Raw genomic sequence first — 15,651 nt, forward strand, 5'->3', positions numbered from 1 at the left:
CCATTAACTTGTTTTATTGGTTATTGGGCTAGTTTTGGGCAAGTTTGGTTGGCCATTGGGCTACTTTGATTGGTAATTGGGCTAATTTGATAGGCCATTGGGCTAGATTTAGACTAGTTTACTTGGAGATTTGGCTAGGTTCATTACCCATTATCCATAATGGGGTAAATGGTCCCCCATTACCCATTGGGATAGTTTTTGATTTGTTTGATTGGCCATTGGGCCTGTTTTGGTCTAGTTTGATTGGCTATTGGGCTAGTTTTATGGACAATTGGCCTAGTTTGATTGGCTATTAGGCTAGTTTGGCCATTTAATTGGCAGCTGGCCTAGTTTGATTGGCTATTGGGCTAGTTTTGGTCTATTTAATTCATTTATCTTTATTTCTATAGCACTTTTACAATGTAGATTGTGCCAAAGCAGCTTCACGTATTATATTATAGTAAATTCAAACAGTGTCAGTCCAGTTTTCATTGTTGAAGTTCAGTTCAGTGTGGTTTAATTTTCACTGCTGAAAGTCCAAATACTGAAGAACAAATCTATCGATGTGCAGCTCCAGGTTGGAGAATGCCTGACATCCATCGTGGAGAAGCTGCAGGTGGGAGATCTAGTTTGACTGGCCATTGAGCTAGATTTAATCTGGTCTGATTGACAATTTTGGCTAGTTCGACTTGGATTCGTTTGATGGCTATTGAGCGAGTTTTATGGGCCATTTGGCTAGTTTGATTGGCTATTGGGCTTATTTAATTGACCATTGGACTAGTTTGACTGGCCATTTGGGTTAGTTTTGATCTAGTTTGATTAGCCATTGGTCTAGTAATGGGCTACTTTGATTGGCTTTTGGTCTAGTTGGTCTAGTTTTATTGACCATTGGGCTTGTTTTGGGATAATTTGATGGGCCATTGACTTGTTTGATTGACCATTGGGCTAGTTTCATTGGTCATTTGGCTAGTTTTGGTTTTGTTTGATTGACTTTGTTTTCAAACAACTTGTTTTTGGGTTTGATTGGCTATTTGGCTAGTTTGATTTGTTACTGGGCTAGATTTGATCTAGTTTGATTGGCCATTGGGCTACTTTGATTGACTCTTGGGCTAGTTTGATTGGCCACTGGGTTAGTTTGATTGGCTATTGGGCTAGTTTTATGGGCCATTCGGCTAGTTTAATTGGCCATTGGGCTGGTTTGATTGCTACTGGGCTAATTTGATTGACCATTGGGCTAGTTTGACTGGCTATTGGGCTAGTTTGATTGGCCATTGGTCTAGTTATGGGCGAATTTGTTTGGCTATTGGTTTAGTTTTGGGCTAGTTTGATTGACTACTGGGCTTGTTTTGGGTTAATTTGATTGGACTTTGGGCTAGTTTTATTGGCCATTGGGCTAGATTTAGACTAGTTTGCTTGGACATTTGGCTAGGTTGATTGCCCAGTGGGATATTTTTTGACTAGTTTGATTGGCTATTGAGCCTGTTTCGGTCTAGTTTGAGTGGCCATTGGGATCATTTTAGGTTAGTTTGATTGTCCATTGGAGTAGTTTTAGGCAAGCTTGATTAGCCATTGGGCTAGTTTGGTTGTTCATTGGGATAGTTTTGGACTTGTTTGATTGAACATTTGGCTTGTTTTGGGCTAGTTTGATTGGCCATAGGGCTAGCTTTGGGCTACTTTGGTTAACCATCAGCCTAGTTTGATGTTCATTGGGCTAATTTGATTGGCTATTGGCATACTTTTGTGACAGTTTGACTGGCCATTGGGTTAGTTTGATTGGTCATTGGGATAGTTTTGGAATAGTGTGTTTGGCCATTTGGCCTGTTTTGGGCAAGTTTGATTGGCTATTGGGCTAGTTTTGCGCATGTTTGATTAGCCATTGGGCTAGTTTTTGGTAATTCTGATTGGTCATTGGGCTAGTTTGATTTGTAATTGAGAAAGTTTTGGACTTGTTTGATTGGCCATTGGACTACTTTTGGGCAAGTTTTATTGGCCACTGAGCTAATTTGATTGAACATTTGGCTAGTCTGACTGGTCATTGGGACAGTTTGATTGGACATTGGGATAGTTTTGGGCTAGTTTGATTGGCCAATGGGCCTGTTTTGTGCTAGTTTGAGTTGACTTTGGGTTATTTTGATTGGCCTTTGGGCTAGTTTTAGGCTACTTTTGGTTGGACATTGAGCACGTTTTGGGCTATTTTTATTGCCCATCGGGCTATCTTTACTGTGAAAACCTGGCCACCCTGCCTCATGCACTCTCCTGGTTCTGTTTTCGAACACTGTCACCAGGCTGGTTAGTTATTCTCTACAGTCCGTCACTGGGCCGCTGTGTTTCTGGGCATGTTGTGATTTGTTCAGAGACGTCTGAGACTCTTCTGCCATCTGTGCTGTTTAGTTTGGGGCCAGTGAAGGACACCACTGTGGAGGAGGATGGGAAGAGTCACTTCTCTTTATTATTGTTTCTTTGTGTTTACATAAATCTTAGCCTTGTCAAGCTCAACAAGTTAAACAAATAATTAAAAATCAATATTCAAAAATCCTGCTCTTTGCACAAAGCGCTGTGGTATGGTGCAATGAGATAATAAAATATTTTGACTTTAGTTAAGGACTGATGTATGTATTAATTTATGTATTTAAATTCCCTTAATTTGTTTATGAAGTATAAATATAAACAAAGTAAAACATTAATTATTGTGAGGGACTTTGTCATCATATAATAAAGAAACAGATTGATTCCTCACTTGTGCTTTATTATTAAATAACTATTTGCATTTTTTAAATTATCATTTCAATGAACTTTTAAAATAAAAAAGTATACTTGTTTAGAAATATAGTACAGATTAAATATTCATTCATTTTGCTTCAGCTTAGTCTCTTTATTCATCAGGAGTCACCAGAGTGGAATGAACTGCCAACTTATCCAGAATATGCTTTACACCGTGGATGTCCTTACAGCTGCAACCCAGTTCTGGGAAACATCCACACACATTCATTCATTCACACACTCTCATACATTGCGGCCAGTTTAGTTAATCAATTCACCCATAGCGCATGTGTTTCGACTGTGGGGGGAACCAGAGCCAACACGGGGAGAACATGCAAACTCCACAAAGAAATGCCTACTCACCCAGCTTCTGCTCAAACCAGCTGTTGCAAATGGATGCTATGCAAACCGGGGTAGTTCCAAATGCGGCTTTATTAGGAGAATGGTCAATCAGGCAGGGGTCAAATACCAGCGTAAGCAATGTAGTAGACAATCCAGAAGCAAAATCCTAAAACAGGCGAAAGGTTAAGGGCAGGCAGCAAAGGGTCAAAACACGATAAACAGTCTAAGGACAAAAACACAGGAAACAAGGAAAAACCGTTTACATAAGAACAGCAACAGCTTAACAATACTCAGCAACGTATGTGGAACAGAGGGGTTTAAATAATCCGAAAATCAATGATCATGAGTATCAGCTGTGAGTGTGTAATCAGTCAGGATCTGAAACCGACTGTGTGTGGTGCATGACTGGGTTTTGTAGTCTATAATGAGGCAGGATTGTAGTTCGTGTGAGTTTGAATGTTTTCCTGGTGGTTGGTGGACCTTCTTGCTGTTAGGTGATTGTGCTACCCACTGCGCCACTGTGACGCCCATTTTGGCAACATATTTTTAAACATAATAGTTTTAATAACTAATTTTTAATAATTTATTTATTTTGTCTGTGTCAAGATGACAGTACATAACATTTGACTTATTGGCAATTTCAGGCTAATCTCACGAGGAAACGTAAGTATTTTACGTTTTGTCAGTTTAGTGAGTTCAGTCGTACGAAAATATACGATTTTAAAAAGGAGGCATGGCACCTAACCCCAATCGTCATTGGGGGATGAGCAAATAGTACTAAATTGGACGAATTAGATCATATGAATTCATAGGAATTAGCCACTAAATCAAAAAGTTACGAATTGCCGTGAGAATGCGTCGGATATTTTGCAAGTTACTATATACTACTTAGCTTAAAGTGCAATTTAAAGGTTAGCTTTTGAACATTATATGGATTTATTATGCCATGAAAACTTTAATGTAGACAATTCTCTTCACAGATATAGTAGATTGTTGCATAAATCAAATTAAAGACTCTTATGATCTTCCTATATGAATGAATGCTTTTATTCTGACATCTTGGCTTTGAGTTGTCTGTACACAACTTTATATTTAGTTTATCAGTAGGTTACTAATTATGCCAAACTCAAATTAGGACTGAGACATTTGAGTTTTTCGTTCATTCCTGGTGTTTTTGGTTTGATTTGAAAAAAAAAAAAGTTTCCTCCACAGAAAGAGATGTCTTGACGTTTTTCCTCTCTGCGGTTTGTTCTGGAGCTGAAAGTTGAACATTGAGATCTTCTTTTTCACAGCACATCAAACGTTTCTCTAGCGTCTGATGTCCCCGAGTCTTTTTTATATTCCTGGAGATGTTCGGGACGTTCAGCTCCAAACCTCAGAGCTTCAGTGATGAACTGCTCCTCAACTCCTCCTCCAACTTACTCCAGAGTTACAGGAGAAGCAGATCAATCGTTCCGTCAAACACTCAACAAACCAATCAAAACTTTATCTATGAGTTTATTTTAAAGTAATCCAGTGAAACTAAATGTGTTTTATGAGTGAAAAACAACAACAATGCAATGCTATATATACAGTTAAAGACAGAATTATTAGCCCCCCTTTAAAATTATTATTTAAATATTTCCCAAATGATGTTTAAAAGGGAATTTTTACAGTATTTCTGATAATATTTTTTCTTTGAAAAAAGTCTTATTCGTTTTATTTTGGCTAGAATAAAAGCAGTTTAAAAAAATGTAATCATTTTAAGGTCTAAATTATTAACCCCTTTAAGATATATTTTTTCGATAGTTTTTTTTTTTCAAAAAGTGGACCTTTTTGCAATTATACACCTCAGTTTCTATTAAACTATGAGATTTAAGTATTACATTTTAATGACATTTTTTTGCTGGATTAGCTAGTCAGATGTCATCATAAGCAAACTTTTTGATGTACTAAAAATATTTCCTAAAAATGCCAATAAGAAAAATTAAAACAAAACTAATTTTTAAAATACAAGTTTATTACTTCATAGGAAAAATAGCAATGTGTTTAAATAAAAAACTGTAGCCTACTATAATTTATTAGACAAAACAGACTGTCCACAGTCACAATTTGGCCATTTCAATAAAAAATTATAATTAAAAGATAATAATAATAATCTTAATAATAATAATAATAATAACAATAATAATGTATTCTTCCGAATTTTTCTAGCCTCTTTGGTAAAAAAAAAAAAAAAAAGTACATTTGAATATCCTGGATATCAACAATAGCCAAAATATTTAAATGAATTTAATATGGTCCGCTTTGGTGCTTAACGCCTTTTTATTGCTCATTTTTATTTCAGAAATAAGGTCTAAAATTTAGAATAAAGTTACCTGTTAAATGTTTTCTCTGTTTAAAAACAATACAGAAGTGAAAGAAGACTTCTCTTACATCAGATTATAGTCCCACCGAAGCAACAGCCGACAGAGGATTCCGCTGGATCTTAAAACCTTTTTCGATAGATTATTATCATTAGTTATGATGGCATATCAGTCAAAATAGGACAAATGAGCTCATGTATGGGACAAATTCTGCACCTTTATCAGTGAGGGGTGGGTCTTCCAAACCCCCCTACAGGCCTGAAAAGTTAGAACACATTTTATGCTTATAGTAAACATGTTTTAACAGCGTTTTGGCTGTAAAAGCGCACCTACATGTGTTTCAGGCGCAGGTCAGATTTTCCCCAGGTCATCATTTTATTTGTTTGTATTAATTTTGTCTAAAAAATTATTATACCTACCCAGTTTCATCTGGAATGCATCCCAGATCACCTGCTGAAGTGGTTTGAGTGATCGGATTTATATCCGATCAGAATAAAACCAATGAAGTGACCAAAGAGCATAAAAAACACAGACATGACGGGATTAGACCCTTTTGCTGTGACGGCTGAGGACTCGCTTGCCATTAAAGCCATTGTCAGACAGTTATTTTGAAAAAAAAAATCAAAAATAGGGAAAAGGAGGTCATGTAGGCTACTGGACAAGTCAATAAACATACAGGACGTCCCGGCTAATGCAGCCAGTTAGCCTAACCTCATGGATAGAGGCAGATTTTCATCTGTTATAAAGTAAGTAAGTTTTGCCTTACCCTGATTGTCTTTTTGAACATATGTTCAAAGTTTTGCGAGAATAACGCCGCTGCCTGCCTTTTCTGCCTTCTTGCTCTTTTCGACCCACAGCGTTACTCAGTATGGATGTCACATCAAAGATTCAAATGTCACCACATTATTGCGGCTTTGAGGCTCTACGGGATTCGAATTACTGACCAGAGTTATTTATGATAATACAATATATATTAAATATAAATATATTAAATTAATTATAAAATAAATATAATATATACTATCAAATTACATAAAATAATTAAAAGGACAAATCATCATGCACCTTTTGGCTGTGGGGGTTCGAACCACCCGAACCCCCCTGGCTACAGGCATGTAATAGTAGCTATTAACAATAAAAAAATAAAAATAAACAAACAAAATTGAACAAATGAGGGAAATTACAATGACGCTTGAACAAATAACCATAAGGAAGCAACTAAAGGCAGGGGCGGACTGGGACTAAAATTCAGCCCTGGCACTGTAGCCACACCAGCCCACATTACCACACCGACACAGCCCTACCCAAGGACACGCACATTCACTACTTATATTGGTGTACAGATGGTAAAATTATATAAGCAGTACCTATTTAAGAGATATTTAAACATTTAATGTATGTGACTGGAACAAAAGCAACCCATTTATATATGCAATCATGTCATTCATTTTCTTTTCGGCTTAGTCCCTTAATTAATCTGGGAATCAGCAACTTATCCAGCATATGTTTTACACAGCGGATGCCCTCAAAGCTGCAACCCATTATACTGGGTTACCCAATTCACAATTGGCCTACCAAATTCACCCATAGCATGTGTTTGGACTTGTGAAGGAAACCAGAAGGAAATCCACGCGAACATGCAAACTCCACACAGAAACACCAACTGACCCAGATAAGGCTCAAACCAGCGACTTTCTTGCTCTGAGGCGACAGCACTACCTACTGCGCCATCACACTGACCCCTTTCGAGACCTTTTTTTTTTTTGTTTGTTTTGCACTTACTGTTTGTTTGACATTCTTGCCAGATTTTGATTACATCTGAGTAGCCTCAGATTGGGTCGGCCCATCTCGAAACCAGCCGGTTGTTGCTAGTTGGGCCAATGCTTAACATTTACTATTATTCTTACTATTATCATCATCATATTCACATCTCGTACAAGATAAAAGCTGCCTACATTTAAAAAACAATACATATGAAAAAATAAGTAAATAAAATAGGTGACCGGCCCACATTTAAAAAATGGTCCAGCCCTTCTGGCATTTGCCAGAATTGCCAGATGGCCAGTCCGCCCCTGACTAAAGGATCTCCTTTGAATGCGTCTGTAATATTTCTGGAATGCTTGGGTGTTTGTATTGTTAATGAGATGAAGTGATTTTAGGACTGAGTTAAATACTATTCTAAACTGAGAAAGCGATGGGTAACTATCTGCGAAGTCGTTTGTTTATTTATACGAAAGAGCCTTGAATCATTCTAAGCACTACTGTACGTATCATGCGTTCGTGACGATCTAATACTTACCTTCACCGTGCGGGGCGCTGTTAAAATCCATTGACACGACTGAGCCCGTTTATACCAACAGAGGAAGAGCCCCTTTCCCATAGTGCTTTGCGTTTGCAGCCATTTCCTCATCTGCAGCTGAACGTGCTGCAGCTAAACTCTAAGTTTATTTACACTTTTTTTGCATTTTAATTTCCTATATTTGATATCCGAGAAGGAGATTTTACTGCTTGAGCGCGTGTGAGGACTTTAAATCGCCATCATGCCGCGGATTATGATTAAAGGAGGCGTCTGGCGCAACACCGAGGTCTGTTTAGAAAACACACGCATTTCAGCATTCATAATTACTCTTATACTGTTATAATCACTGTTGTTCTTCTTATGCATGCTAAGATTACTGTTATTCTTCGCCTTTTTATTCATAATATGCGTCTAAATGTTAAATAGTGACATTGGTTGTCTGTATTGTGCACGTTTGCATTGCTTTATTGTATCTGAAGCCTTAACGTTACTGTATGTTGTGATGTTGACTGTTTGCAGTTCGCGCTCTGTTTACACACTTTTATAATTTAATTATAATTTTCCAGTGAAAATAATAGTACAGAACTTGAATTAAGTTACCTTACACGGTGTCCGCGGGCTCCTAAAATGTCTTAAATTTCATGAACAAAATTTTAGGCCTTAAAGTCTAAACTGAAATGTTGTGTTTGTCATAAATCATTTTTAAATAAATCTTGGTTTCCTCTGTCCAAGTAAAGCTACCCAATCAGGTAAAATTGGTTTTATATTCGGATATTCAAACATTATATTGTTAAGGAGAATTTCAGTAAAGTATCCCTTGCAAATTCTAAATAGGGAAATCATATTAGCAGCAAATGACTATCAACAAGGTTCTTACGGGTGCTGGAAATCCTGGAAAATGCTTGATTTTTAATACAGCAGGGTTCAACGCTAAGGATTTTTTCTACTGGTCCGATCGGGCAAGTGGTTTAGATTTTTACTTGCCCTGCCAAAATTTTCACTGGCCCCACCAAGAAAAAAAGGGAAGTTAACAGCTATTTTTTAGCCACATATTTTAAATAATGTGTCAAAAATAAAGTCTGTGAATCTAGAATTTCAATACTTAAAAAAAAAATTGCAAATAAAAGTGTTATGCAAACAAAAACAGCAGTATGGAAAATGTGGAGGTATTTTATTGCGGTTTGAAATTATTTAACAAAAGGTGGCTGACTTGTCAAACTGACATCAAACTCGCTCACTTAATTTTTATTTTGTTGTTCCCATGTAAATGTCTACTGCCAAGACGTTTGAAACAGACTTTTTCTTTTAGCCTTATAATTTGATGTTGCCGCCATGTTGCTGTTTCTATGCTTTACTGTTTGTTACCAGGTTACAAAAAAATTAGCACGGTCAAATCAATCAGATAAGAGGAATCGGAAAATAATATGTTGTTTACGGCATTACAGAGAATGTAGTGTGTAAAGACGTAAAAGCACAAACTTAAAATGCACGCAACTTACAAATAGTCACAGACAAGTTAAATGTTAGTGACAAGACAGCACTGTCCCAATCGGGCCAGTAATGATGCGGTCTACTGTCCCAAGTGTCTCTCACGCTAGCCCCGGGCCACCGGGCAGTCCTTATTGTTGAGCCCTGTACAGTGTTTTCAAGGTTAGAAAAGTGCTTGGGTTTTGGACAAAGTGCTTGAACCTGCTTGGATTTGAAATTGCAGAGCTCAAAATTGTGACTTTTGGTTGCATTTGTGCACAATTTTATCTATGTGACCTCAAAATATATTTGGGAGCATATGTGCGAGTGCATAAATTGTTGTCGTGCGACCAGCTTTCATTACAAAATGTTCAAAAAAGCTAATAATACGGCAAAACAATCTGAATTCGAATTGTGTTAAATTGAATTATTAACAATTGTAAGTTAATAAAACTGATTATATGCTATTAAAAATTTTTTGAATTTGAATATCTTACCTTGAATTTGAATTTCTTAACTGGATTATTGAACAGCTGAAATTTAAGACAACTTAATTTTTTAAGTCAGATTTTTATAGACATGTTCATACTTCAGATTTTTTTGGGGGGTTCTGAATTCAAAGACTGCAGATATTGAGTATGTAGGCAACTGCAGATAACTGTATGAATACAGTTTTTTAAGAATTCAAACTAACACAATTCAAATTCTGATTGTTTTGGCACTATTAGCTTCATATGTATTTAGGAGACATTCACCTAGAATGCATCTTTGCACCTGAAACGCCAATCCACTGACTGTAAAAAAAATAAAATAAAAATAACAAGGCACATGAAATATCATAAACGACTGGTTATTGAAGTTTGGTCCTACACCCAAACAAAATCTGACTCATATCAACTTTAGGTAGAAAAAAAACTAATTTTAAAAACATACTTCCAATACATATATTATCCAATAACTCAACTATTTTTATTTATTTTTTAATAATTTTTGGGTGAACTATCCCAATAAATCTATGCTCTAAAGTATTCAACAATGTAAGTTGAAATAGCACAATGGATTTAAATATACATACAACATATATAAACATAATTAACCATGGTTATTAGGTGCTAGAAAAGCATATAAATGTCCCTTGGAAGTGCTTGAAAAGTGCTGGATTTTGAAGTTAGAAAAGGTGTAAGAACCCTGTATCAAAGTACAACGTTGTTCACAATCAATTAGATAGTGCTAATGTTGTTTGGAAGTCATACTTGCATGCTAATTCTAATCGAATATTCAAAGTAACATAGTAAACAATATAGACTGCTAAATGAAGAAATGTGGGAATATAAAATCAACTTTACCTCTATCCCAATCAGGCCAACATCCATCTAATCATCAACGATGCATCTTAATGAAACCTATATATATATATATATATATATATATATATAATGTTTATATACATTTATGTGTATATATATATATATATATATATATATATATATATATATAATGTTTATATACATTTATGTTTATATATATATATATATATATATATATATATATATATATATATATATATATAAATATGTGTGTTTATATTTAAGGTTTTTTATTACAAAGAAATACATTTTACAACGGCTGTTAGACATTTGACAGCAATTTCTCCAAATTAAATTCCCTAATTCCAACGGAATGAAAAACAATTACACAGTTGCTCATGATAATAACAGAGCAAAATATCCCTTTACGTTATCTTTAATTTATACAACAACTATTTACAAAAGAAAGGGGGATTAGACATGATATTTTATTGAGGTAAAGTTGGTTTTATATTCACACATTCATTCTTTCTCTGTTTATAATATATAATAATACAATTTAGCAAAGTAATCTTTGCAAATTCTAAAAATTAAATTCATTTTAGCAGCAAATGACTATTAAAGTACAACATTGTTCACAGTCAATTGAAAAGGACTAATGTTGTTTTGAAGTCATACTAACATGTTATCTCAGACCAAATATTCAAACTTTCAAAGTACCATTGTAAACAATATAGGGAGCATGTCACAATTTGTCATTGAACAAATGTGCGAATATATAAAACCAACTTTACCTCAATTAATATTTCTAAGGCATAAAACTTAAAGTTTTAAAACAGAACCGCATTAGGTTCATTAGAAGTTATACTCAATCAATTTGTATTTTATTTTTAGTTATTTATGCAATTGCCGCTACAATAAATATACTTTTATTTATTTATTTATTGCACTTTTAGAGAATACAGAACATAAAAGGCCAGTAACAACATTATATTGACATCAAACTAAAAAAAAACATAAGAAGAAAATAAAAAAATACAATTATTTAAAGACATATTTAAAGGCTTTAAGATAATTAACAGTTCTTTTTGCTTTGGTATTTTTTGTTTCTTTTATCGTACATGGGTATTGACCTATTTCTAAGGATGTAACGGTATTGTAAATACCGTCGTACCGCAATACCAATTTTTTTCAATATTACCGTAGTCGCATGACTCAATAAAACTATAGGTCTTCTGAGAAAAATTTTGCTCAGGCGAATGAAGTGAACGGGAGCGAGCGGGAACTACAATTCCCATCAGCCCAGGCGTGGCCATCATCCTTTGCGGTCTATTGTCGCTACAGATCCAGTAATGCAGAAATGAAGTGTGCTGCTAGTAGCGGGGAAGAAAAGGAGCTGGAGATGATCGAACCTAAAGCGGGTTTTAAATCAGATCTGTGGAAGCATTTCAGTTTCTTTCTAAAAAGATATGAGAAAGGAGAAAAGGTGACAGATAAAGAAACAACGGTATGCAGGCACTGCCAGACTGTGGTAAAATACAAGTCGGGGAATATGACTAATAACAGTAATGGGGACTGCAGAACACAGCAAGCACACTGCTCAGAATGATGCAGACATTGAATCGTACCGCAAAGAGACCTCTATCCCACTCATGGTTTGTCCTCTCAAGTGGTGGAAAGACAATGCACAACGTTACCCACTACTGTCCCAGAAACTTCAGTCCCAAATGAGAGGGGTTTTTTTCTGTTGCAGGGGACATGTCCAGAGATCCCAGCTTTTACCAGATTATAGTTATATGATAATTTTCCTTAAAAAACATCTCTATCTAAGTAAGTGATTAAATGTTTAATGTGATGAGTTTTCGACAATACTAAATTGAAACTTTTTTATTTTTTTTTTTTTACTTGGTTTGATAATTTTTTGGTATTAAAAATAAAAAATGGAAGTTTCTCTTTCAAAGCTAACAGATAGATTGTTAATTTGTATGTCATTAATATGTTCAGTGCTAAGGTAAATAAACACTTTTGGCACTTTTTTCGAGTCTCTTTATTAGTTTTGTTTTTCCTGTAAATAATATAATAAATACCGTACCGTGACATTCATACCGAGGTATTACCGTACCGTAAAATTCTGATACCGTTACATCCTTATCTATTTCTATTTTAAAGTGGGTAAACCTAGGTTTTTTCATTGCCCATTTACATTTATGAATAATATAATTGCCATATATAATTAGCAAATTAACAATATAGCCAATTTTGAAGTCGACTGTATTCTAATAAGTAAAACAATAAATAAAAATATCTTTTTCTTTGAATTCCAATGCAATATTCGTATTCTGCTTAACAAAAAAGAAAAATCACACCAAAACAATTGTGTATAAAATAAATACGCTTTTTTTAAACAATGTTAAACTTGTCGTTAAAAAAAATAAAAGGTGTATACAACTAGATTTTTCTTGTTGTTCTGACTTGAAAGTGTGTATAAGAAATAGTTAATTAATTGTGTCAAGCAAAATAAATCAAACTGTTAATTCATAATGGTCCTAAAACTCTTAAGTTTGACTTCATGAAATCTACAGAAACCCTGCTTTAGTTTTCATAAAACTACATGTATGTACAGACTTTAGGTTATTTTAAGGCTTAATTACTGTGTGAATTTCTAAATATAAAATTGGCCATTTGTGATATTGTAATAATCATAATATTTTGTCAGATGTTAAGTTGCACAATTGAGCTGATGTTGGTTTTACATTCATTGAATTAAAGTTGGTTTTATATTTGCACGTCTGGACTTTCTTCTTTATAATATAAATTCGGAAAAATGCTTTAAATATACTATTTACAATCAGACTTCAAAGATAACCAAAAATATACAAATTAAATTAAAGCACAGATGAAAACAGTAGCGAATCTGGCTGATTTCATAAACTGTTTGCAGGGTTTTGTTTATGAGGTTACAAGCAGAGAAGGGCGCACATTTGCTCCTGTATATTATGTATAGCGTACAGCATCCGCAACATGTGAGGAGGTTAATGATGCATGAGGGCATGAGTTATTATTGAGCTCACGTCACAACAGCAAATTTCTATACATGTGGTGTGACCTGAATACAGTCTATTGCTGCAATTATTTAATTAGTCTGGTTTTTTTTTCATTAAAAGTTAATAGGCATGGGACGATAACCATGTTCAAGGTATACTGCACATTGAAAAAGTCAAGGTTTTAAAACCGCTAAAATTTTCTGTAATTTCATTTCTAGGTTATGTGTAAGATTTTTTATTTCTTTTTCACTCCAGCAGAAAAAATATCCAAAGATAGTGCGTTTTAAATTGTAAAGAAATCTGTGTTTTTGAAAAAAAATTAAGACAGCAAAAGTCAATTAATCTTTTGAATTATTTAGCCTTACATGTTTACTGTTACAAACTATTGTAAATCTTTTCAAAAATAAAATATATTTTGTTCAAAGAGGAAAAAAGGTTTTGTTTTTTACCCAGACGTTTAAAAAGAATATATTTTACAGCAGTAATCACAATATTGTGATACCAGGATATTTTTATCTAAGGTTTATGTTTTTAAATCCACCATGGCCTGGCCCCTGAGTATATTTCTGAGTAGGGTTGTAACGGTATGAATTTTTTACGGTATGATAATCGTCTAAAACAATACCACGGTTTGACGGTTTCGCGGTATACGGTATGTTACAAATGTTACAAAATAATAGAACAGTGAAGCAAATTTGACTTTTTCCAAATAGTATATTTTCAGTTACTATAAACAACACCACTTACAATGAACAAATAAAAAAATAAGTAAATAATAAATAATGTGTCAAAGTCCAAATAAAGTCCAAATAAACATGGTGCAAATCCTCAGTAAAAAATAGATATAAATATTTACTATACTATAAATAGTTACATAACAAAACTAGATTCAATATGGAACATCCTTAGGTTTTATGTGCCAGCATGGATATGGTTGTCTGTGGATATGGATTTGGATATGGTTGTCTGCAATGCAGACAAACAGCTGCATCTTCATTTGCGTCTTTTAAAAAACAGCAAGAGCAGCAGTTCGTCTTTGCTGTGTCACTGTTTTGTCATGTTTCTGTGCTGCTGTGCATGCAAAAGTACTTAGTATGAGAATTATTTCATGCAAAACTTTTTTTTTGCGTTTTATTTAGCCGCGCATAAATGTATGCCTTTCTCTCATTCCGTGTTGTTCAAAAAGCTTGGTCCACAAACAAAAGCGAAACCTATGCTTATTGGTTGTGATATAGCGAGTTTGAACCAATCTGGGCATGGAGGAGGGACAATGCATCAATGTATCATGTCTGGTTTGTCCGGAGACACAGTGACGAGCGTTTCTTTGTCAAATCAGCGTTGTCAAATTTTGATGACGTAACCGCACTGATTCCGGAGCCTCTGAAAGTCCGCGAATGTTATGTGATTCAGCACTGGAAAGCTGAGATTCTTTTCTTTATGCCAATCTTTGAATTGTATGTATCGGATCAGCGGATCAAAAGTTATTCAACATTTAAGAGCAATACTTATTTTTAGCCGCGGGCGGCTGTCTCAGTCTTTAAGGGTTAAAACCGTTGATATGCAATTGTTCATGGTATGATAATCGTGCACGTTCAAATCGTGGTAAACCGTCATACCGGTATATTGTTACAACCCTATTTCTGAGCTAATTATTTTGCACCAATCTGTGAGATCTCCTTGCTCTAAGGATCGTCTCTATTTGCAAGTTCCACGATCACACTTAAAGCCTAGTTCACACTACAGGATTTTAAACATCAGCAGATCGCTGTGCTGTTCACACTACATGACTTGACTTTGTGTCTTTTAATCTCTGTGGTGTTCACACTACGCAACACTCCGTGAACGATCCACAAGAGGGGGGGTCACACACTACATGATCTGACAACAACTCATTCCCCATCAGTTCATTCAAGCTACCAAACCACAGCCAATGAAAATTTGAGGGAGGAGTCGTCAGAAAAAGCTGAACACTATTGGCTGCTTGTGTGCTGATGACATCACTGACAGCTTTTCAAGCTTTGGAGAAAGCATTTAAAAACATCGTCAAATCAGCTCATTTATCAGCGGATTAATCACTCATCTGCAGGTTCCAGTGGATAGATACACAG

General features: G+C 35.0%; 1 protein-coding gene and 1 long non-coding RNA gene across 7 annotated transcripts in view; one reads left to right on the top strand and one right to left on the bottom strand.

The window, feature by feature from the left end:
- The first annotated feature begins 7,804 nt into the window (after positions 1-7,804).
- The window catches only part of cdc5l (CDC5 cell division cycle 5-like (S. pombe)), a 452,249-nt gene continuing 444,402 nt past the window's right edge, over positions 7,805-15,651 (top strand). For 5 of the 6 annotated variants that reach the window (XR_015945067.1, XR_015512488.1, XR_015512489.1 and 2 more), the window contains exon 1: positions 7,805-8,011. Coding sequence is in view for 3 of the 6 variants with exons in the window: in XM_087288777.1 (XP_087144903.1) it covers positions 7,967-8,011 (45 nt within the window). In the remaining 3 variants the exon portion in view is untranslated. The remainder of the gene's footprint in view (positions 8,012-15,651) is intronic. The other variant, NM_201084.2, reaches the window with a different exon arrangement.
- Positions 7,828-13,942, bottom strand: LOC147832999 (uncharacterized). Its single transcript, XR_015513021.1, has 2 exons — positions 11,294-13,942; positions 7,828-10,538 (listed from the first exon to the last, which is right to left on the bottom strand). It is a non-coding gene; the product is annotated as an uncharacterized LOC147832999 (long non-coding RNA).

The sequence above is a fragment of the Danio rerio genome, chromosome 17 (genome assembly GCF_052040795.2).
Source record: "Danio rerio strain M-AB ecotype USA chromosome 17, GRCz13ab, whole genome shotgun sequence".
NCBI lineage: Eukaryota > Metazoa > Chordata > Actinopteri > Cypriniformes > Danionidae > Danio > Danio rerio.